At 38.4% G+C, this 24,579-nt stretch overlaps 1 protein-coding gene across 2 annotated transcripts in view; it reads left to right on the top strand.

Annotated features, from left to right (window-relative positions):
- Positions 1-23,539, top strand: part of cpeb3 (cytoplasmic polyadenylation element binding protein 3) — a 32,066-nt gene extending 8,527 nt beyond the window's left edge. Inside the window, exons 3-11 of one of the 2 annotated variants that reach the window (XM_077582155.1) lie at positions 1,033-1,117; positions 6,524-6,580; positions 11,183-11,206; positions 14,017-14,184; positions 14,393-14,482; positions 19,460-19,578; positions 20,853-20,967; positions 21,720-21,901; positions 22,856-23,539. In XM_077582155.1, the coding sequence (XP_077438281.1) occupies positions 1,033-1,117; positions 6,524-6,580; positions 11,183-11,206; positions 14,017-14,184; positions 14,393-14,482; positions 19,460-19,578; positions 20,853-20,967; positions 21,720-21,901; positions 22,856-23,083 (1,068 nt within the window). In that variant the 3' untranslated portion in view covers positions 23,084-23,539. The remainder of the gene's footprint in view (positions 1-1,032; positions 1,118-6,523; positions 6,581-11,182; positions 11,207-14,016; positions 14,185-14,392; positions 14,483-19,459; positions 19,579-20,852; positions 20,968-21,719; positions 21,902-22,855) is intronic. The other variant, XM_077582156.1, reaches the window with a different exon arrangement.
- Positions 23,540-24,579: the final 1,040 nt, after the last annotated feature.

The raw sequence follows: 24,579 nt of genomic DNA, 5'->3' as shown, positions 1-24,579 counted from the left end.
GAGTTCCCAATGTCAGCATAATTTTGTATAAAGTGAAAATTTAAATCAATGAAAAGTTCCCTGTAAACCACTGAGCGGCAAACACATGCGAAAGTAGCTCTGTTGGGGTTTTCGCCAGGATTCGTAAAAAATGTTTCAAAGGATCTTCGCAGACAGTGAAAAATTGTCAGAATATGTTGAAAATGTCTTCATGACAAATAAAAACTGTATGTGAACATCTTACAAATAAATCCTGATGAAAACCCTAAATTCACTACGTTCGCAAGCATTCAACCGCTCAGTGAGAGACCAGCTCTATTAACCTTTAGATTCACAAAAAGGCCGATAGTCGGCCTACCCCTACCCAGGACACTAAACGTTTATGGTAAAATAATTTAGCATTTTGTCGGTTTGCACCTTTTGACAATTGACTCTCACAATTAGAGAACATACCTGTGCCTTCTGGCCATCGAATAGGTACGAGCATTTACTTTGAAATCCAATTAGTACTCCATTGGGTGCATCAGTGTAGTTTGTACATTGAGGGACACCGTACCCCTATTTCTTTTTTTTTTTCCCTTCTTTTTTTTTTAAATTGTATTTAAAAAAGAAAAAAAAATATTTTGTACGTGCATGTGCATGTGTGTGTGCGTGTTAGTGTGTACCCCTATTTCTGACTAACCTTCATTTATTTATTTAAAAAGACAAGGAATTTGTCATCACGGTCACAAACTATCCTTGAAACACAAAAAAATAACAATGACTAACAGGGTGACAGAACAGGAAGTCTGGTGTTTTGCTAAATTAGCACCCTGGCTTTCTTAGATGAAAAACAAGAAAACACGAGGAAGGAGGGAGTGGGAAAAAAATAGGCCCAATCATGTCAATGAAATCAATTTGTTTACCAACTGTACTTTGTTGATAATGGGTGATGGTCAGGTGGTCTGCAAGTATAATTTCACATTATTGCTGGTACTATGATCTGTCCTATGTTCATTTTGTATTTTGATTATGACCACTGTTCTCTCTCTCTGTCTTTGTTTCATGTTGTAGGACCGGAATCGGCCCTTTGACGCATTTAATTTGCACTCTTTGGAGAATTCCTTAATGGATATGATAAGGACTGACCATGACAAAGGTAATACTCACCCTGCTGATGGCCTACCAATGACTATTTTGTGGAGGAATAATTTTGCACGTTAGGAATATTCATATGTCCACATTTATATTATATGTATGGGTTGTGGGTTTTGTTTTGTCTCATTACACCTGGTTTCTTATCACTCCTGGATATGTATCTGCATTTTCTGATTGAAACTAATACAACTAACTGATCTGTGATTCTGAGGTGAATACACTCACTTTTTACTGAAGTCTACTTGCAAGTCAACTTGTTCTGACTGATGTGCAACATAGCTGCAAAAGGTTCCGGTGGGTTTTGGTGCGCATTTGTATTTGCATCGGAATTAAGCAAGTGTTATATGATCACGAGAGAAATGTGAGCTGCATTTGGAGGGAAGCAACATGGCACTCTTTAAAAAAAAATTTTTTTTTAATAAAAAATTTTAAAAAAGGAGAGCAATGATGATGTCAAATCGAATGAACAATACTGAGCTTTCCTGAAAAAAAAAAAAAAAGTGGAGGAAAGCAACATGCTGCTGCCGTATTCAAGATGCCTTCAAAGTTGGAGTTTCTGCATCTATGCATTCCGTTTATATGTAAACAAGTCATGGCTGACATTTGCTATAAACTAGTATTGCCTGAATAACTCTATGCTTAACTGTTATATCTGATGCTGTCTAATAAAGACAGCTAACTACATTAAATATTTATAGTATTTTAGTGTGTATCTAATGTATCTCCAAAGATTTTTTTTTCTTTTTTTTTCTCAGAGAGAGCTTAGTATTGTTCATTCGGTAATCTTACCAATTCGACATGTCATCATCATTGCTCTCTCTCTTTTTTTTTCTTCTCTTCTTTTTTTTTTTTTTTTTGTATGTGAGTGTGTGCTCATTAATTCACCTAAAACATATTAAAAAAATCCCATACCGTTCACCTAAACCGAATACTTTAGAATCCAGGTAGTCGTGAAGTCAGGAGACCAGAGGAAGGATCAAAGAAAAGGAAGAACTTGAACATTCACTCTTTATAGTCGAACATGAGATAGCTCTGACTTCCCCAGATTTCTGAAATGCAGCATATACTGTAGTTAGATGTCACTTGTGATCAGATCACTCATGAAGCCTACACAGAGAAAAACAAATGCAGCTAGCTAATATCTACATTTCCATATTTTGGTATCTGATGTCTGAGATATCACATGACAGTAACTCACACACTCCTGGTGTTAGTAGTTGTGGTTGGGGGTGTGGGTGATGAACCCCACAACTACCCACTTCCTCCATCACACTAAGAGCAATTATGGAAAATTACAATCACAATGATCATTGTGGTTGTCATGTAGAGAGGCATATGGCGACTGCAACCTCCCTTGACAACCACAGAACAGCTCCACCCTGTTTGTGTAGAGCTCTAATGCCTTGGGCCATGCTGAGGGATCTAAAACACTCTTGTGTTCGCACATCTCAAAATTGAAGCAATCCACCCCAAAGTGGGGGGTTCTCGACAAACCTCGTCTTTTATTCTCTTCAAAAGAATTCGCCCGGTAGAACGTCACCCGGTCGCAGAATGAGCCACGCAACCAAGCACACCTCGCTCAACGTTACAAAAAGAAAACGACTCGAGTCGACAGGAAAAACTAAAAGGATCTTCCAAGCCACGTCCTCCTTCCACGTCGTTATCTGGCGGTTAATAGCCTTTATACATTATCCACTTGCACACACTAGCTCAACTTGTCTAACTCACATGATCTTACCCATGCGTTAGTTATTATTTGCAATTGTTACCGTGGGTGTGAGAGTTCACAGAAGATTACATAGAGGAGAAGTTTATGAGTTGATTACAGAGCAACTTTTTGTGTTTATACTACAGATTTTTTATTATTTTTTTTTCCTCTGGAGAGCTCAGTATTGTTCATTCGGTAATTTTACCGATTTGACATGTCATCATCATTGCGCTCTCTTTTTTTTTCTTTTTTTTTTAAAGTGTATGTGCGTGTGTGTGTGCGTGTATTCATTAGTTCACCTAAAACCTATTAAAAAATCCCATACCGTTCACCTAAACCGAACACTTCCAGCCAGAGTCGTGAGGCTCAGGTCAGGAGACCCGAGGAAGGACCAAAGTAAAAAATCAACCTCTCTCATTAATCTATAGGCTATTTTTGGGCTTTGCCTGTGAATTATTGATTCCAGTCTTTGTTCTTGTTTATGCTATAGAATGGGCGTTGCTAGCCAGCACAAGTCATCAGAAGTAGAGGGCGAACAAATACTGCTGCTGTTTGACTTTGTACATTGTTGACAAAAGCATTGATCCGTAGATATGAGTTGACACGAGGTTTTTATCGGGAGCAAAACAAGCCTTGCAGGCACAACATAAGTCAAATGAATCGTAGCCACCAGTAGCCTGCTTACAAATTGTCAGACCGGGAATGTTGCGCCACTGTTGCGCTTCGTTGCTCCATTTGGGTCAAGTGTGAGTGGACTGTGTCAGATTCATTTTGCCATGCGGCCATTCTGTGCATAAGGTAATCCAAAAATGTTGACAAATGGGGAAAGTAAGTCAATAGGGACCCTCTACTTTGGAGGGGGGTGGTCATGCTAAATTAAGTTGAGGTGAAAGGTCAATGTTAGCTTGCCTGACATGTTGGAATTGAACTCATGACCTTTTAGCACATTACTCTGAGATGAGGGAAGTCCCTGTACTTTAAACAACATTTAATGACTACACACAGATAAGATGATGGGTTTGGCTGTGTTAAAGGTTAGATTGCAACTAATAAATCCTACTACGTTATGATGGAAAATTGAGGGCTTGTGCGATCATGACTGGGCTAATTCCACCCAGCTACAAAACAAATTTGCTTAGCTTGTCTTCATAGTGAATAAAGTTTGCATGTCCCGATCTCATTGAAAGCTCCGTTTTCAATGAAAAAACGTGCAGCAGGCACAACTGGATTCTCCAACTCCCAGATAACAACAGCTATAAAAGACATCCCATAGTTTAATTTTTTAAATAATTTTGACTCAAATGGTTAATTATAGTTTTGTTTCCATGGAAAGAAACTTCCTCTTTTCCATTGTGTAGCTAAATCAATTTCACTATGTTAATGTTGAAATTCTGGGTTGTTGGTTCAAGTGTGTATGCGAGGAACTTGGAAGTAGGTCATGCTGACAAATGGGGAAAATAACTCTTTCTCTCTTTCCAGCCATGTCAGGTGCTTCTCACTAGGTATTGTTTTCTTTTCTTTCTACAGTACAGTATTCCATTGATGCTGACTACCCTGGTCCTACTCAACATGATGCAGCTTAGGGGAGCAATGTGGCCACATTTTTCCATTACGCATTGTGCTATTGTCATACCCGAGCTCGTTGGCGGTTTTGCTCCCATTTTTCATGAGGTGTACTAAAAAAAATGTACTGTACACAAAAAGCTGATTTGTTGCTGGCGTCGCTTGTTTCTCAATAAGAACAGGAGAAGGTTACAGATTATCCATTGCAGAAAATGGGTTGTGTGTGTAAGGGTCAATCGCCTGGTGTGAATCTATTTTTATTTTTTAATCCTGGAGAGCTCAGTATTGTTCATTCGGTAATTTTACCGATTTGACATGTCATCATCATTGATCTTTTTTTTTTTTTTGTGCGTGTGTGCAAGTGTGTGTGTGTATTCATTAGTTCACCTAAAACCTATTAAAAAATCCCATACCGTTCACCTAAACCGAACACTTCCAGCCAGAGTCGTGAGGCCGTCAAGAGACCAGAGGAAGGACCAAAGAAAAGAAAGGAAAGTGAAATCCAGCACCGACTGTTTTTGTTTTTGCTATTCCCCAGTTCAGTTGCTTCAACGAATTGGTGTGCCAATAGAGAGAACATGCACCCACCACACAGAGATTCATATAATTGGCTGTAACCATTTGGTCCATATTGTTATGCTTCAGAATCAGCCATAGAAGGTCGTTATTTGACCTAAAAGGAGAGCTAAGCATAGAAAGAGTGGTGTTATATCCTCAGTAGTAACACTAACTGCCATCCCGATTAGCGATTGTGTAATTCGTCTGTGAGGAAGCCTAACTAGAGCTGCAGTTCCAACTTGGAGGCCCCTTTTGCCTTTCCTCTCAACTTCTTGGGGAAGCAGATGGCAGATGGCCAGAACTATTTTAAGGTGTCAGGAAAGGAACTGCCCCCCCCAAATTGCTCTTATGGAAGATGGATAGACAGGCACAGACAGCAGTGTTTGCTCTCCTATCAGGAAATGATTCAGTGACACACCCGAGTCATTCGTGTGTGTAGTTTTTACTTTATGATCCTGTGTTCTCAACACATTGGATTTACCTCAGGATTCTCTCACAATAATATGCATACCCATTTGTCCATCCGTTTTCTACACCATCCTCATTAAGTGACTTCGGGCTGGTGGTGGTGGTGCACATCTTGGACCATTCACACACAAACCAAATAGGATAGTGTAAGGTGGCTTTTGACTTGCAGCTCCGTTGGCCCTCCCTCTATATTGCCGTATTGATTTTCAACTAAGCCTAACTTCTTAGAAAACTTGCCCGCAAGCTAGGAAGAGGCCATCCTCTTTTTTCAACTATGTTAGGCCTGCAGCCAAACCCAGTAACTTTTAACATGCCTTCTTGTTTGCACAACACCAGCCTATAACATGCAGCTGGTCCGACTCACATTAGGCTTAATTCCACAACAGCATCTTATCAGCCCTCTGCAAAAATGGGCTGACTAGCCCTGGAGAACCCAAGAACCCTTTTCTTCTTTGGAAAATTATGAATTATACATTAAATGACTGCTATAAATTCACTGAACACCAAAATATATGTTTTTTCAATTTTAACCCTTTATTCCCTAATTTAGGATTAGGGCGAAATTTGACCCTTTTGGGATTTAGGGGTATCATTTCGAAAAATCAGGATAACAAAAACAGTCAGTAAACTATTTAGAATTTAAGAAAATAATCAATCAAATACACAGCTACATTGAACAATATAATTTTTTTTATTTGTTGCATTTTAGAACTGGATTTTGAATGTACAAACACACTTTGGCCAATGGAAACAAGAACACAGGGACAAAATCACTGCTGGAAAAAAAAAAGAGGTCTTTGTTATTTGAGTAGCAGAATTTATAGGGGCCAAATTTGACCCTGTGGGTTCTCCAGGGTTAAATTCATAAGGACTTATTGAATCATGATGTAAATGGCATTATATTAATATTGATGTTTATGAATGTGCATATCAAAGATGTGACAACAAGTAAATGACCGTTTTCTAATATTCACACAGGATGTGTATTCGTTTCATGGGCAGTATTTTTTCATTTGCTTTTCTCCTATAGTCAGTTGTAGCAAAAGAGGTGCAACAAATGCCTATCAAGCTGCTGTTGACACAGTTTTTTTTGTTTTTTTCCTTTCCCAGGACGTATGGGCATTAACTTTCATCATCCCGGAGCTGAACATATAATGCCACTGAACAGTAAGTATCATTTCATTGCGATGTCATCCTTTTGGAGAATTTTAGCTAAGAAAAGGTGCTTTGTAATATATTAGCATTGCACTTATATTTTATTCCCTCATGCAGGTGTGGTTTTATTTACTCAGTTGCAAAGACCAGGCATGTATTTGAGGGAAGGCATCCATTTGTGGTACGGAGGTGTAATTAGTACAAATGCTTTTGTATGGGTGGAGCAAGACACTAATGACCGTTGATTGGTCGACAGAGAATCGTTACTTCAGTGTTACAATGTGAATGGAATGTGTACCTGGTTCACGTTATTCGTGCCTGTTTGCATGGCCTTTTGTTTCTGGTTCATGTAAAAAATGTGGTGCAGTCAGAGGCAGAATGAAGTATTCGTTGTGATTTGTGGTTATTCAAGTTTGCCACTTTTGCTTTAGAACTATGTTGATGTTCATTTCATTTTTCGTATTAATTGATTTTTTTTTTTACCTTATACTCACGAGTTTGTTTGTCTAAAGAATAAAGGCTTGTTTTTATGTAAAATCAAGAATTGGTGGCTTTGCGTCTCAGATAGGAATGACACAGATTGGAAGGAAAACAAAATTACTTTAAGGAAAAAAAAATGAATCCAGTGAGGGAGACATTTGTGTTTCTTGTATACTCCACCACCCACTGTGGAAAATCTTATCAAATTACTTTAGTGCACCAAATTGAATGGTTCTGCTTGGTGGAAGGAAACATTGCTCTGGCAAACCCGTTAGAGTGGAGGCCACCGGTTGGGGATTTATGAGGTTGTCAGAAAACCTCAAGGATTGATCGAGGACTGCTCACCCCCCAAAAAAAATTCCCCTTCAAAATAATCTCCCTGGAGTCTTCTGCCATGCCTTCATGAACTCCTGCAAGGATTCTTCCGGGATCCTCCACCGCCAAGAATTACCCTTCCACAAGACCCTCCTCTTCTCACGCAATGAACAAAAACAAACATGATCTCTTTGTTGACGATCTGTAGTTTCTTGCAGTTTGAAATCTATCTTACCACGTCAGCAGTTCCAGAACTTTTCTGACACGCCTCATACGGCGGTCCCTTAACCACAGTGATCCATGCCACTAAACATTTGGTGCACCTGCTTACCCTTTATTTGGGCCCGGGTTCCCTGACACCATAAACCAAGGATGAACCATTTCGCACACATGACCTGTGAATAGCATTTCTATAAATAGCCCTACATGTAAGACTAGAATCTACTAGTGCCGGTGCTGGTCTACCAGCATGCAGATGACCAGCCAGATCAAGAAATCAGGTTTTCGTCCCATATGCTTTCCCCACTGCTGAGCCCATACAGGACACGCCCTTCCCTTTTTTTTTTTCTGGAGAGCTCAGTATTGTTCATTCGGTAATTTTACCGATTTGACAAGTCATCATCATTGCTCTCTTTTTTTTTTCTTCTAATAAATGCATTAATTAAGTTTGAGTCGAGTCTCCAAGCTGTGAGACGTCGTAACGGAAGAACCTTTACCAGATAGCCCTTGAAGTGCAGAATAAAGTGTCAAGTCTGTGATGTGGCATTGGTTAGTGAGAGTAATAAACGTGTCGGCGGCCCACTCCGTTGTCAACTTGAAGCTGTGCAAATCAGGACACATCAAACTGGTCACGTCCAAAGAAATCACACAACTTCATTTCACACCAGATGAGATGTAGTCTCAACCCATTACTTATCTCCATCCCCCCCTTCGTGAGATTGCACCCTGTGCTGTGGTTTCTGTCTGTTTCCCTGGTTGCTAGGCGACTTTGTTATAGCCGAGGCTAGGGGAGAGAAAGGGCAATACTGCAGACAGCCTGCCCAGGTTTTGGGGGATTGGAGAGTCAGATCTTTTTTTTTTAATGAAAACGTTGTGAAGGAGAGGAGCCTCAGAGACAACATATTCTGTGAGAGTGATCCCACAATGGGCCCCCTTGTAATGCAAAGGTCCATATTTGTTTTGGAGGTAAGGAGCCAAAAGACCTCGTTCCTCTCCCGATGTTAGCATTTAGTGAAACTTTTTTTTTTTTTTTTTGGTGCAGACAAGATAAACTGAATTTTAGTCATCTCGTGAGGAAAATTCGACCACTGTCAGTGCCATGTTATAAATCATTGTCCACTCACTAGATCTATCTGAAGTGAGCTTCAAGAATAACTAAAGTGAAGTGATAGTGGCCGAGGCCTACCACGGCGTCATTTGACAGAATCTGCCAATATATTATCTTCTAAGGTTGGGTTTTTGTCTTTATTTTTTTTTTAAATAATTGTGTATTTGTTTTACATATATTTCCCCCCATTCCACTCTCATGAGCAATTGTAAAACATAAACAAGTATTCCCTGTCAACCTATCAACCCTCCAGCAAAGTGATTTGTACCATAATAGGGTGACTAGATTTTTAAAATTAAAAAACAGACTACAATTTCGCTGGAAATCAAATATACAATGAATCACTAGGAATTATTTATAACAAATGTAATTGCTCGTCAATCTGGTTGTGTTATCACTTTAGCTAATGCTAAAGACTATCTTTCAACAGCTGTAAATAAAAGCAATGCATTCACCATTATCCAACCTTTTCTGCTTGGTTCCGACATCTATTGGTTTACCTTGCTCAGGTCCCGCATTGTAACATTGGAAATATGTTGCCAGAAAAGCTCAGTTTACGTTGGGTCTGACCCAAGACCGCAGCATTGGGAGAGTAGGACTACATTTTCCATTATTCTTAGACCACGGAAGCAGGAAGTAGCACTGAATATATGACTGGATAGCCGACAGGCCTAGACTTTTGAAGCTGCAAGGCCGCCATATTGCTCATACCATCCTATACATTTACAGTATCGAAATTGGAAAACATTTAAGACAATACTTTGTAGAAATAGCATGATTTATGATTTTTTAGTTTAATAATGTTTACAGGAGGAAACTTGTAATTTTTTTTTTATTAAAGAATTATAACTGTAATTCAACAAAAGATGCCTCTGCCAAATCTAATATGAGGTCTAAAGAACAGAGTGATGAAAGAAAAAGCAGCAAATAACATCCAATTTGTTTTTGAACTATCACAAACCCCGCCCCCGGACCTATACTAACTGCCTACGAGCTGTATATGTCTAATGTGTACGTATACCGTATAGTTTATACAGTAGTCTGCTCACGAGATGGGAGGAGCAAGATGGCCGCCCTGTCGCTTCCACGGCTTGCACGACGGGCGTGTATCAGCTCTCCAAGTCATATATTCAGAGCAGGAATTCAACATATAAATTCCTTTTGAATTGGTGTATCGCTATGGCAACTCTGTGATTGACATTTGCATAACCCAAACAATTGGATTGATAACTAAACTTTAAAATTAAAATAAAAGACAAGAAGCCGGGACGGGACCTGCGTAAAAGTGGGCTGGTCGCCCTAACCATAACACATGCTGGAAAGTCAATGCGGGACAATTATACCAGAGACATTGTGAACTGTTCCAAAATAAATATCACGCTATTACTTTGGTAGTGTTGCTGAGCAGTCTTGTTTGTAGCACGTTAGTCGCATTATTTTTTATTTTATTTATTTTTTTGTCCCCTTTTGTTTTATTAAGATTTGATTCAACACAAAGACAAGACACAAATAATTTCCAGATAAACATTTACATACACTACAGGAGAAGGTAATAATACAACAACAGCCCCAGATTGGAAGTCAGTTAGCAACATAATTATTATTTTTTGTTTGTTTTTAATATATGACATGGGTGTACAATATACAAAGCGTTAGTCGCATTATTATGTTCCCGGCATAAGAAGTAGATGTAATTGGGTGACTTATTTAGTAGGCAACAGGAAAACAACAGTAATAGCTGTCTAGGGACATGCTAACTTTAATTGCGTTTCATCTTGATTTAATGTCTTTGTACTGTATAATGTGTAAGGTAGAAGGTGTTTTCTAGTTTTAGTTTTAGTTTTTTTTTTTTTTTAGTTTTTTTTTAGTTTTTAGTTTTCTAATGTTTTCTAGGTCTGCTCCAGACGTTATTCAAATTAAAAGCTGTAGCTTTGACTTTCCATTGATTAAACTCGAGCCTTAATGTCCATCATGCTGCTCTCACTCACTGTGGGAAGTTTCCACTCGTCTACAGGCTCCCATTCCTGACTCGAAAGCAAATTGTAATATTTCACCAAGGTCCTGATAATGACTAACTTGCTCTACATCAATTCATGCGTGTACTCATGCTTTATTTTCCCATTTGTGAATAAACACAGAAGATTAGCATGAACGTCCGCCATTTCCGCTTCATTAAGCTTAGATGACAATGTGCGGTAATGCGTTACGCTGCTAAACATGTCGGCCATTTCCATGACAAAACCTCACCTACGTGTCTGTTGCTAAGGCAGATGCAGCAGTTTGCAACCAGCAGTATACAAATCCTCCTCTTTTCAGTTGAACAAGCTGAGTTGTGGCCATCTGTGTTTTTCTTGTTACCTTAGCGATGTTCCTGCATTGTTATTTCCACAAAATATCTCTGTATCTCTCCTCTACCTGTGTTAATGCCCCAACCCCCCCACCCCACCCTGTCTCTCCTCTGTCTTTGTTTCCCTCACTCTCCCGACAAGCAGCCCGGAGCTTTGGCCGCAGAAGAGGTAATATGGAGCTCTCTTCTGGGCTTCTGCTTGCTTTGCCCGCTACTGTATGTCTCTTGAAAGATGAAAGGCGCCTCTCATGTGTTGTGATTGATAAAAATGTATCCAAATAAATGTATTTTCATTGAATGAAAAAAAAAAATCATCGTGACAAATAAATGATTTACTTGGGTTGATGCATCTCAGCAATTAGAAGCAAACTCTTGAGATACTGTTTGACTTAAGTTCTGAATTTTGAGGATTTCAAGAAAGTCCACACTGACATGGAGATGATTAACTCATTCGCTGCCATTGACGGCTATAGACGTCAAAAATTCATTTGAACTATTTCTATTAGTTTTTTTTCCACTTTTGTTAACAAGAGTATGAAAACATAGAATTTTTTTTATTTTTCATTTAGAACAGATATAAAATTTGTGTTTAATCGTGAGTTAACTAGTGAAGTCATGCAATTAATTACGAGTAAAAAAAATATTATAATTTTTTTTATTATAATTAATCGCTTGACTTCAATTGTTAACTCACGATTAATCATACATTTTATATCTGTTCTAAATGTAAAATAAAATAAAAAATTATAGTTTTTCATATTCTTGTTACCAAAAGTGGAAAAAAAATTTAATTACTAGAAATAGTTGAAATGAATTTATATAATCTATAGCCGTCAATGGCAGTGAATGAGTTAATTTGATTACAAATTTGTAACTCTCTAATATTGTTGAGTTAATTTTTTTCTCTATGCTTTTGAACTGCTGCAATTAATCTGTTAGCAGAAATATTAAGGGCTTCAATATGATTGGTTTTGATAGCCAGCAACCTCTGCACTGTTCAGTAACAGCTACATTTAGTTAGTTCTTCTAAACGTGCATATCACACCCACACAAAATCTAGCATAGTCATTCAATACACTTGAGCAATGGTAAGATACTGCTTTTCCACTGCCTAGTGCCAACTCCTCAGTAATCAATCACTGACTGTCCTAAAATTCATTTGAAGTCACGATATGTGCCACCCTATATAGCAAGCAATTTTCATATTAGGAAATTGGCACAGAGGTTCATCCTGATGGATATTATATGAGAATGTACCAAATGTTTTGACCTGCACTCCGATTGGCTGGCAACCAGTCCATGTACCCGGTCTCTTGCCCAAGGTCAGCTGGGATAGGCTCCAGCTCACCTGTCACCCTAATGAGGACAAGCACTCAAGAAAATGGATGGCCGTTTCAACCTGCCAGGCAGTGATTTATTTTTGGGTAACAGAGGAACAATTCCATTTTCATCACGCTCTTGATGCCAGTCTTGGCACATAAGAATCAGAAACTTTATGGGAAAGTATTTTAAAAACACACAAGGAAGTTGTTTCCGGTAGTTTTATTCACTCTAGTAGTTTCACAAACAACAACTCATAGTTGTGGAGATTCAATGTGGTGAGGATCTGAAACAGAAATCGACTCGACCCATAATCGACCATGTTTACCTCACCTATTTTATCTGGTTTTGTCATGCTTGGAACCTCATCTGACCTTGTGCCGTACATTTAGTACCTGTTTTTTTCCAGTGGAAAAGTGTCAAGCGAGTTGAGAAACTACTGTGCAATGGTAATTAGCCAGTAATTTATGTGAATTCCCTTAAAATTGGACTGTAACACACCAACATTGTTATATTGTCCTTCCTTTCTCATACTGTATTTGTTTTTGTTAGTTTTTTCTTTTCTTTTCTTTACGATAGTGTGTGTTCTATTTGCCCCCACTAGTCTAAACATGGTTTTCTGATTAGGGCCCAGCCGATACGCGCTTTTTTTTATGCCGATACCAATTTTTGTCAGAAAAAAATACTGATTACAGATTAATCTGTCGATTTATTAAAAAATATAGATTTAATGCACACACACACAATTCCTTTGAATGGGATTCAACCTTCCCTTTTAGCATTAGCGCTAGGCTAGCGATGTTTTAAAAATTATGTATTTAAATATGCAGTGGATATAATTCTTATCGTTGTCTGGGGTGTCATAAAACTTGTGATGCTTAAAGGACGCTTAGGGACAACAGAATAACCAGAATAACATACGCTACACATTTGCTAGTTGCTAATGCTACGCAAGCAAAATGGTGCATTCAGGGTACTTTCACAGCATTTTTTTCCTTCGATGTTTTAAGGGGAAAATAATCGGCCGATTGTTTTGGCTGGTGTTTGAAGGGCAATAATCGGTCGATTATAATCTGCGGCCAATTACTCCGTTGGGCCCTAATTCTGATTAATATTCCATTTGTGAAATATGAATTACATCCACCCATTGTTATCCATCACAGGGAGCGGCCATTTTGCCTTATATAAGTACTTGCTGTCGACTACAAATAACATCACAATGCGTAAGGACTTAGTTAACGACCGTCACGGCTCAACTGTTTTCTAGGTGTGGTCATGTGACGCTCGCAATTTGAGCCCTTAGGTACTGTGATGTCATTTTTAGCTGACAGCAAGTGACAAAATGGCCACCCCGTGTGATGGATATAAACGGGGCATTTTTTTTCTTCTTAATTCATGTTCCACAAAGGCAAAATTAATCAGAATATCGTAAATGCAGTATACCCTGCCACTTTATTGACCTTTCAGTTTGTCAATAGGCTTATGTGTTCATTTTAAAAGCAGTGTATTCTTATTGTGGATTTAAGGTTAGGCGTTACATTTACATCAACCTTTATGTACCATTCCTGCATTGTCTCTAACCTCCTCTCTCAATTTTGTTTTTATCTCCCCATCTGCCCTTCTGCTGTTCTCCTTACCTTTCCTCTCCTCACACTGTAGGTCGTTCCTACCTTTTTCCCTTTGAAGATGGTTTCCTTGACGATGGCCACGGTGACCTCTCCTTAACCCCCGGCCTGAACTCTCCAACCCGTTGTCAGAACGGAGAGAGGATGGAGCGCTACTCGCGCAAGGTCTTTGTCGGAGGCCTACCCCCAGATATAGATGAAGGTAAATTGTTTACGTTGTGCTGTTTGACCTTTTCTTGGATGGATTTCGTCTTGCTGTCTTGAGCATCTGGAAAATCTGAAATTATCATATTTTCATCTTTTTTTTATTTTTTATTTTGATTGTATGTTGCTTGTATTAGTCATTGCGAATGAGTGCACCCAATGATGCAAAAATAAATTCCCTCCACCCTTTTTCATTATTTTAACAGATGAGATCACCAACAGTTTCCGTCGCTATGGACACCTGGTAGTCGACTGGCCCCACAAAGCCGAGAGCAAATCCTACTTCCCGCCTAAAGGTAACATTAGTTTGTCCAAACAAAAGCTGAATTTTCCCATCAGACATCAAAGACTACACCAATAAATATCACCTTGGGTGTTTCCCACCATCATAGGGTGCCTACAACGTTCATGTTACCCAGAAATCATAGCTCCTACTGAGAGAGCATCACGGTGTCTGTTGATATGGTGGGCCAGCCGCAGTAATCACACACTATGAGATTTCACCCTAGTGGCTGTTTATTGGAATGGTTACCTGAGGCTGGTCAATGTTTTCCTCAATGTTTTCCTCCTTATATGTGACCTCACTAGTCTAAACGTGACATTCTGATTATTATTACATTTGCGGAATATGAGTTATGAAGCACAATCCAGCCGTTTTTATCCATTTCGGGGGCGGCCATTTTGTCACTTGCTGTCTGACTGAGGCCTGAGCAACATTGATGTTATCTTCAGTCGACAGCAAGTGGAAGATGGCCGCCCCCCTGAGATGAATAAAAACTGCTGGATTGTGCTGCCTAACTCATATTGCACTAACACAATATCAACGACAATACCATATTTAGACTAGTGGCTAATGGCTGCATAGAACATATTATTAAAAAAAAAAAATGGTGGTTGAGCACATCCCCTTTAAGTAATAGAAACATAAATTCAATTAAAAAAAAAATTATATCCTTGCAGAAACCACAAAATATGATATCTTGTCACATGCTCGACTTTAACTCATTCACTGCCATTGACGGCTATAGACGTCAAAAATTCATTTAAAATATTCATTAAAATATTATATATATATATATATATATATATATATATATATATATATATAATATAATTAAATTTTCCACTTTTTCCACTTTTGTTTAGAGTATGAAAACCTAAAAAAAAAAATTATTGTACATTTAGAACAGATATAAAATATGTGATTAATCGTGAGTTAATTATTGAATTCATGTGATTAATTACAGTTGACATTTTTAACCGTCTGACGCAATTTAAAAAAATTTTTTTTTTTAAAATTAGGGGCGATAATTTTTTTTAAAATTGTAATTAATCGCATGACTTCACTAGTTAACTCGGGATTAATCACAAATTTTATATCTGTTCTAAATGTACAATAAAAAAATTCTAGGTTTTCACACTCTAGTTAAAAAAAAGTGGGAAAAAAATGTTAAACTAATAGAAATAGTTCAAATGATTTTTTTTTTACGTCTATAGCCGTCAATGGCAGTGAATGAGTTAACTGGCAAGTGCTTGAGATTGAAACGGTTCCTTGAACATTTGTAGGGGGCACCATCGAGCCATTTTTTGAAAATCACACAAGAAATTAGTTATTTTTGACCCAACTGTTTTTAGAGTGCAGTTTTTTCTTTTCTTTTCTTTTCGTTTTACATTTGCGCATTATTACAATCAGATGACATATTATCCTGTCACATTGAATGTTTTTAAAATTAATGAATAATATTTATTATTTATTCAACTTTGAAAATAGATGTTTTTCTATACATCAATAAATACACCATAGCTTTAAAAAAGAAAAAAAAATCCACCATGTGTAATATGCTTCCGACACTCCATAATTTTGGCAAAAGGTACTGCTATAAACACAGAAACTTTTAACTGTCTTTTTTTATTTCAATTTTTATTTCTGGTATGCAGTACTTTCTCGCAACAGTGGACACAGAACAATCTGAAAGACTCTAATAATAACTTGGTTGTCACTTTCACTCATTGCTCATCAGTGTTTTAGTATATCCTATTTGTTTTACACTTGCAACCCACTTTGGTTGTTGATCTTGCCAACTGTGTGTCCACTTGCTGCAGAAACCTGTTATCAGCCAGACAAGCAAATATAGGAGGAAGTATTTTTAGTGGAGGCCAATTGCAAATTGACTGTCGCTGTGTGCCCGTTGATTATGCGAAACGGGTATTGTTCCTCAAACATTAGATCATTGGAACGATCCTAATATCCCATTAATGATTTCTTGGTATAAAAACAATCATGACTCAAATGCAGGCCAGCCTTCGGTTCTCAAATGTGTGTGATGTCATGGCAACCGCAAGGAAGTCTGGTCACTATGGTGATGTCAGGTACATCCGCCCCATATATCACCCGGCACCGTCATCACAGTTGGTGCTGCAAATGTTAAGGAGCTATTTTGATCTGCGACTTGGGGTGAGTGAGGTGGCAAAATTCTCTGAACACTGCAAATTGCTACCAGGGTGTAAGATGACATTATACTTATATAAAATAGGCTGGCTGCATAAATGAATCTAAACCAACATATGAGTCATTCCAGAATTTGACTCATTCACTGCCATTGACGGCTATAGACGTCAAAAGTTCATTTGAACCATTTCTATCAATTCAACATTTTTTCCCCCACTTTTCTAAACAAGAGTATGAAAACCTAGAAAAAAATATTGTACATTTAGAACAGATATAAAATTTGTGATTAACCATGAGTTAACTATTAAAGTCATGCAATTAATTACAATAAAAAAAAAATGAATCGCCTGACGTGATTTAAAAAAAGAAAAGATTATTAAAAATTAAGGGCGTCAGGCGATTACAATTTTTAATCGTAATTAAATCGAATGACTTCACTAGTTAACTCATGATTAATCACAAATTGTATATCTGTTCTAGGTTTTCATACTCTTGTTAACAAAAGTGGAAAAAAATGTTCAACTAATAGAAATAGTTCGAATAAATTTTTGACATCTACAGCCGTCAATGGCAGTGAATGAGTTAAGGACAATAAGGCACCATAATTTCAATAAATCAAATGACGCAGGAAGTTGTTATTAGAAAGGTGCGGTAAAAAAAATTAAGTCCATTTACCTTTCACTCTTTAGAATTTCCACTCTTCTATAGGTTCTTTCTTTGTATTTCATTATTTGCAGTACCTCCAACTTGCCTAAAAACCATCAGGCTTCTCTGAGTGTTAAACCGTTCTTTCCTGTTTTGTCCGAGTGACGTGGCCCTTATTTCGGGAAGGTTATTGTTTGAGCTACAATAAGGCACAAGGGACTCTGACTGTAAACAATAATCTGTAGGGTGGAAAATGATGCTGCGGCCGGCCCACCGCTACACCCCCCCCCCCCGACCCCCCAGCCCCACCCCGCCTTTCTGGTCATATAAATCTGCAGCACAAGCCACTGCGGATGTGCACTGTCCTCTTCTGACTTCAGGCTCTGTACTTTGCACAGAACAAGAGATCTTTGTTCAAGCAAACAGCAACATAAATATCAAACCATTTAGGTGGTGCAGATAACTAATTATGGTAATATACCGGCCGATTAAATGTGACATTATATTGTAGGTACAATGGTGTATCATCTTCAAAATGTATATGAGTGTCTTATGTCAAGGCCGTGCAGAGACCTTTTGGAGGGGCAAGTGGAAAAGGGAGAATATGCTTTTATATGCTTAAAAAATGTAGCCGGATAACTATCCGGGCTGGGTGCTCTTCCATTAGGCATACTATCTAGAGCACTGTACAGTTCGTTTATAGTAAGTGGTGCATCTAACATATCTTTAAATTGCGTCAGATGATTAAAAATTTCAACTGTAATTAATCACATGAATTCAATAATTAATCACGATTAATCACACATTTTATATCTGTTCTAAATGTACAATAAAAATATATATTTTTAGTTTTCATACTCTAAACAAAAGTGGAAAAAGTGGAAAATTTATAGAAATATTTTAAATGAATTTTTGACGTCTTTAGCCGTCATTGGCAGTGAATGAGTTAAAGTCGAGCATGTGACCAGATATCATATTTTGTGGTTTCTGCAAGGATATATATATCTTTTTTTAATTGAATTTATGTTTCTATTACTTAAAGGGGATGTGCTCAACCCACCACCATTTTTTTTTTTAAATAATATGTTCTATGCAGCCCCACTAGTCTAAATATGGTATTGTCGTTGATATTGTGTTAGTGGAATATGAGTTAGGCAGCACAATCCAGCAGTTTTTATTCATCTCAGGGGGGCGGCCATCTTCCACTTGCTGTCGACTGAAGATAACATCAATGTTGCTCAGGCCTCAGTCAGACAGCAAGTAACAAAATGGCCGCCCCCGAAATGGATAAAAACGGCTGGATTGTGCTTCATAACTCATATTCCGCAAATGTAATAATAATCAGAATGTCACGTTTAGACTAGTGAGGTCACATATAAGGAGGAAAACATTGAGGAAAACATTGACCAGCCTCAGTTTATAGTAAGTGGTGCATCTAACATATCTTTATATCCATTAGTTAACTGAGGTATATTTAAGCTACTGAGGAATTCCTCAATATGATCAGGGTTAGGCTTGTTATGGAATCTGACTGATGTAAATGTAAAAATGAAAAAGATCATCGATCGCCTTCAATTTTGATGGTGATTGACTCTCATGGTAATGAAATGTGCAGAACGTTAGCGATTCCACTGGAAAAATGTGCAGAACTTCAATTTGCATTGCATCAGGCTTGTGCTTTCTCTACCTTCTCTCACCCGCCCACCACCCTCCAGTCCCTCACTCATTTACCCTCTCCGCTCTTGGCTCTTTTGCCCAGGGTCACGGAACACTTTGTTCCCGCTTGCGGGGGGGAGATTGTGAGCTGCTGGCCAGCTCAGCCATTTCATGCCCTGCTTTTTTCTTTTTTTCTCTCTCTTTTCAAACGAAGCTGGACTGCAGTTCTTTTGTTTTGCCAAGATTGGATGTCCAGCAGCTCTCTTTACGGCAACCCCTCTTTATATAAACGTCCCGATACTGATGAAAGATGACCCAAATCTCAAATCATCTTTAAGTCCAAATCTATGTTCATTTAAACGTGGCGACAACAGTCGTTGACCTAGAACTTGCGAGCTATGTGGATAAGAACCGGGATTTTGCGGGTTAAATAAAATTTGGAGACTGGGAAAGGACACTGGGATATTTATGATATGATCTTAGTTTTGTCTATTATACACGAGATCCTTTTACTCCTTTCCAGGTTACGCCTTCCTGCTGTTCCAAGAAGAGAGCTCTGTTCAGGCCTTGATTGATAACTGTATCGAGGAGGACGGCAAGCTCTACCTGTGTGTGTCTAGTCCCACCATCAAGGACAAGCCGGTGAGCTTACTATTTATATAACAGTACTCACAGGCATATATTCTTATACTCTGTAATGAAAAAAACAAAAAAAACAATAATATTATTGCAGCTTCATTGTTACCGTCTTCTCCGCGTATTTATACTTTCCCCTTGGTGGAAGGAAGCCTATTGAATTAAATCATAAAATCATGTTACAAGTAATAATTTAATTATTTACGTTACATTTTATTGTGCTTAAGTATAATACTATAGAATAGTAATATTTGTATTAAAGGTCTCATATTGTTGAACTTTTCCACATACAAAAATATTTCTCAAATGTGTAAAATACATGTCTGTGACAAAAAATGACTGGATCTAATATTTTTGCTATCCCTAAATCTGCAAAAGCGTCATTTTTATGTAAATAGCGGACCAGGCCACGCATAGGCCACACCCTTCTCTCGATAAACTATTTTAATATATGGAAAAGTGGCGTCATGTTTTACCGTAAGAAAAAGTCGCATAACATTGTTAGTTTGCGATTATGGTTATTTTTGCCGTAGCAGGCAACTCCCCTGCGAGCTTTATTTTGCCGTGAATGTCTCTGATTTGCCGTGAATGCTTGTAGACATTTACAAGCGGTTATGAAGCCGTCTCGTCAAGTGCACTTAGCGGCTGGTTACCATCACAAAGTCACTTCAACTAGGTGGCGAGTTGCCAGTCACGGCAAAATAACCACCACGGATTGTATCTTGGCAAAACAATACGCGACCGCTTCAGTATTATCCAACCACCGTCTGCGTTGTCATACCTGGCCACTTGTAACCAAACAACCCCCACAGGACAAATGTAGCTCCCACTTTAGACACTAAAAATAAAAAATAAAATAAAATAAAATAAAAATACACCGGTAATATGGTAGAAGGTATGATAGCAAATACAGCTCTGAACAGGCTTTTCAATAACAAAACAGTCCTCCGGGAAATGCTGACGGTACACATCCTTCACAAATAAAATGAATCCACTGTCTTCTCAAAGACTCGGACGAAGGAAGCAACCATTTATTCCTGATCGTTGTTTCCCCATTATTCTCCACGGAGGTATGCGAGTAGGAAGAAAAAAAAGAGCAACCAGCTTCTTGAATTTCTGTGGGTGTGACAAATGTTTCTTTTAATCCTGATACTACAGATTAGAGTGCACTGCATGATTTCTCGACTAATGAATGCTTGGTTGGCTCACAACTGAAGAATTAATCGTGCATGACATCAAGTTGATTATCTACATCAATTTACCTTTTTTTCCCTTCACAGGTCCAGATCCGTCCGTGGAACCTGAGTGACAGTGACTTTGTCATGGATGGCTCCCAGCCTTTGGACCCCCGCAAGACCATCTTTGTCGGGGGAGTGCCCCGGCCTCTGCGTGCAGGTAGCTCATATAACTACGATAATAGCACCAGCATCTATCGAAATTCAAACACAATCTGCTTCTTCCTCTGGTCGTTGAATCGGTGGAGGCTGGAGGCTCACTCTGCTTCATCTATCCTTCCTTCCTTCCTTTCCTCAATCTCTCCTTTGTTCTCTTGAGGTCTCCCTAATTTGTTGGAATTTAGATGTTTCTGGGGTTGGTGAAAGATTCTGGTTGGTAACCCGGTGAGTAGTAGGTGATGTGTGGTCGGTGCTGGATTTCATTTTCCTTTCCTTTCTTTGATCCTTCCTCGGGTCTCCTGACAACCTCGCGACTCTAGCTGGATTCTGAAGTATTCGGTTTCGGTGAACGGTTTGGGATTTTTAATAGGTTTTAGGTGAATTAATGAGAACACACACACACCCGCACATGCACACACTCACGCACGTACAAAAAAGAAAAAGAGAAAAAAAGAGAGCAATGACGATGACATGTCGAATCGGTAAGATTACCGAATGCACAATACTGCGCTCTCTTAAGAAATAAAAAAAGAGGAAAAAAAAGATAATAGTGATATGTTACGTGTTTGTAATGTGTTATAGATCTGAAACCTGCGGCGTACTCTTACATGGATCTTAACTCATTCTCTGCCATTGACGGCTATAGACGTCAAAGATCCATTTTTACTGGGCTGGTAGTCTATCAGTTAAATGATCAAATGGCTTTCGATCCACAGGCTAATATTAATCATCCGTCTCTGTTTCCCGCTCCAGTGGAGCTGGCTATGATCATGGATCGGCTATACGGAGGCGTTTGCTACGCCGGCATCGACACCGACCCGGAGCTGAAATATCCGAAAGGGGCCGGCCGCGTGGCCTTCTCTAATCAGCAGAGCTACATCGCCGCCATCAGCGCTCGCTTCGTTCAGCTGCAGCACAACGACATCGACAAAAGGGTGAGTAAGTTCACCTTGCCACCCCCCCCCCCCGTCTCTTTCCTCTCGAAAGAAGCACGTTGAGCACAACCGAGGTTTTCGATCATTAAGAGCAAGAACTGACAGACAGTTGTGGGAATTGTCATGGCTGTATAAACCAACAAAAAACATTCACACTCACCAAAAAAAAATGTCACGCATGAAAAAAAAACCCCACTTATGCTCAACAAAAAACCTCCCAAAATAAATAACATTTCAAAGTAAATCATCAAGTCGGGGTGGATAATTGAATTAGGACTCGTGATCACCAAATCCCAAATTACCATCCACCGCCTGTTGATGCGTCATTCGAGCGGGTTTATTTATTCATGGTGCTTTCCATTGTGGCGCAACGGCCATGAATAAATGAATACAAACACTTGAAATAAATTATTTCATGCGTAATCATTGCCATGTTTAGTCCATTCCACTTTCGGCAGATTAATTCCCATTTCATAGACTTATAGGAGTTTCAAACTGAAGGCCTGTCTATAACTTTCCTTTGACTTTGGTTGAATTGAGGAGCGCGACACACACGCTTTAAATGAAATGAGAAGGATTTTGTGGGCACACTCCCACAAGGTTTGAATCCTCCTTCCTGCTTTGAGCATGCGAGACGGCGTCGCCATGGCGACCGAGCTCTCATTTCTTTCCCTGATCAATGGTCAAGTGCTATGATGGATGGAAAAAAAATATTTAAAAAAAAACATTAAAAAAAACATTAAAAAAAACATTAAAAAAAACATTAAAAAAAACATTTAAAAAAAACATTTAAAAAAACATTAAAAAAAAACATTTAAAAAAAACATTTAAAAAAACATTAAAAAAAAACATTTTAAAAAAAACATTAAAAAAAAAATCTAAATCATCAAATGTGAGTTGTATGAATGAAATACTGTTTTGATGGAGGATTATGTCTCCTGTCCGTCCTCTCAGGTGGAGGTGAAGCCATATGTCCTTGACGATCAGATGTGCGACGAGTGCCAGGGGGCGCGCTGCGGGGGGAAGTTCGCCCCCTTCTTCTGTGCCAACGTCACATGCCTGCAGTACTACTGCGAGTACTGCTGGGCCAGCATTCACTCGCGGGCAGGCCGAGAGTTCCACAAGCCACTCGTGAAGGAGGGGGGCGACCGCCCTCGACATGTGTCCTTCCGCTGGAGCTGAGTGCTGACCATCCCATCCTCATACATACAACAACAAAAAAAATAGCCCCTCCAATCTAAAAGAAATCATGATGGCCCAACCCTCTGATAAAGCATTGTGAGCAGTGAAAGCTTAGAATTTGCACTTTTGGCAGACCACCTTACTCAAACACACACACATATAGGACGTAACTTCATTTTTTTTTTTTTCAGAAAAAAAAAATAGGACGTAACTTCAGACACTTGACTACTTTCAGGTTACTCTTCTTTGACTAGGTGGCAAAGTCCTGCTGACCCCTCCCTCCCCTCAAACCCACCCAACCCTCCATATACACAATGTGGTGGGACCATATGAATATTTAAAAAAAAAATATATATATATTTTTAGTTTTGTACCTATCTATACATATATGGATTATTTTAATTTATTGTTTAAAAAAAAAAAAGTGCATGCACTTATTTTCAAATAGTGTGGATATATATATATATATATATATATATATATATATATATATATATATATATATATATATATATATATATGCGCATACACATATATGTATACCTGTACAGCATATATAGGCCCCTAAAGAAAAAGCGTCACCAAAGGCAGTTAAGCAGGTGCACTCAGAAACTGGGTGGAATAAGAAACGCAACAACGTAAGGGCCCTGTAGCGCCATGAAATGATAAAAATAACACATCTTATAATCAATCGCTCTATAATGCTAAATATTATTACCTCATACACGCAACCAGATGAGTTCACTGTTGATTTCTACGTCTTTATATTTTTTTAGAACATTATTTTTGTTTTCTAGAGTTCTCTAAATGTAATGCCGCAATGGCTTTGCTGCTAAATTGATGGTATTGATTCGGATACCACGGGGGCGCTCTCCACACAAAGATGGCCGCCATTGAAGTGCATGTTTCTTTCAGGTGGCTGCATGCAATCGTCTTTTTAATACTAGGCCATGTTTGCACAACACGCGACAGATTCATCGGGTGGCTTGATGCATCCTTAGGTGTCACAAATCCAATTACTGTAGGTGTAAAATAACCATGACAAACTGTCTCTGATAGGTGGAGTACTTTTTTGCAGTGATTGTTGTTCTAATTGTGCAATTTTTCTACCATATATACTTAGGTCAGATTTTGCCTAGAACTGTGATTCGCTTTAGCTGTCGTTCATGTTCGACATAATGATATACTGTATAAAATACACATACATATTATACAGTATATATATTCAAATATATATACTATATACACCCACATTACACAAGCTAAATTGTTGGTACTTTTGCATTAAAGGAAAAAAAAATGTAAGAACTAATTTTACAGAAATGGTCCAACAGAATAAAACTGGCCTGGCAACAAAAATGATGGTACCCTTAATTCAGTATTTTGTTGAAAAAAATTGTGACAAAGAAGTTACCCTTCAAACCTGAGCCTATGGAAAGCTGTTTGAGTATTTATTCAATATTCTTCACATCCATCTGAAAGTTGAAAAATATTTT

This window comes from Vanacampus margaritifer, chromosome 12 (assembly GCF_051991255.1).
Source record: "Vanacampus margaritifer isolate UIUO_Vmar chromosome 12, RoL_Vmar_1.0, whole genome shotgun sequence".
NCBI lineage: Eukaryota > Metazoa > Chordata > Actinopteri > Syngnathiformes > Syngnathidae > Vanacampus > Vanacampus margaritifer.
This window is presented reverse-complemented; position numbering and strand designations above follow the sequence as displayed.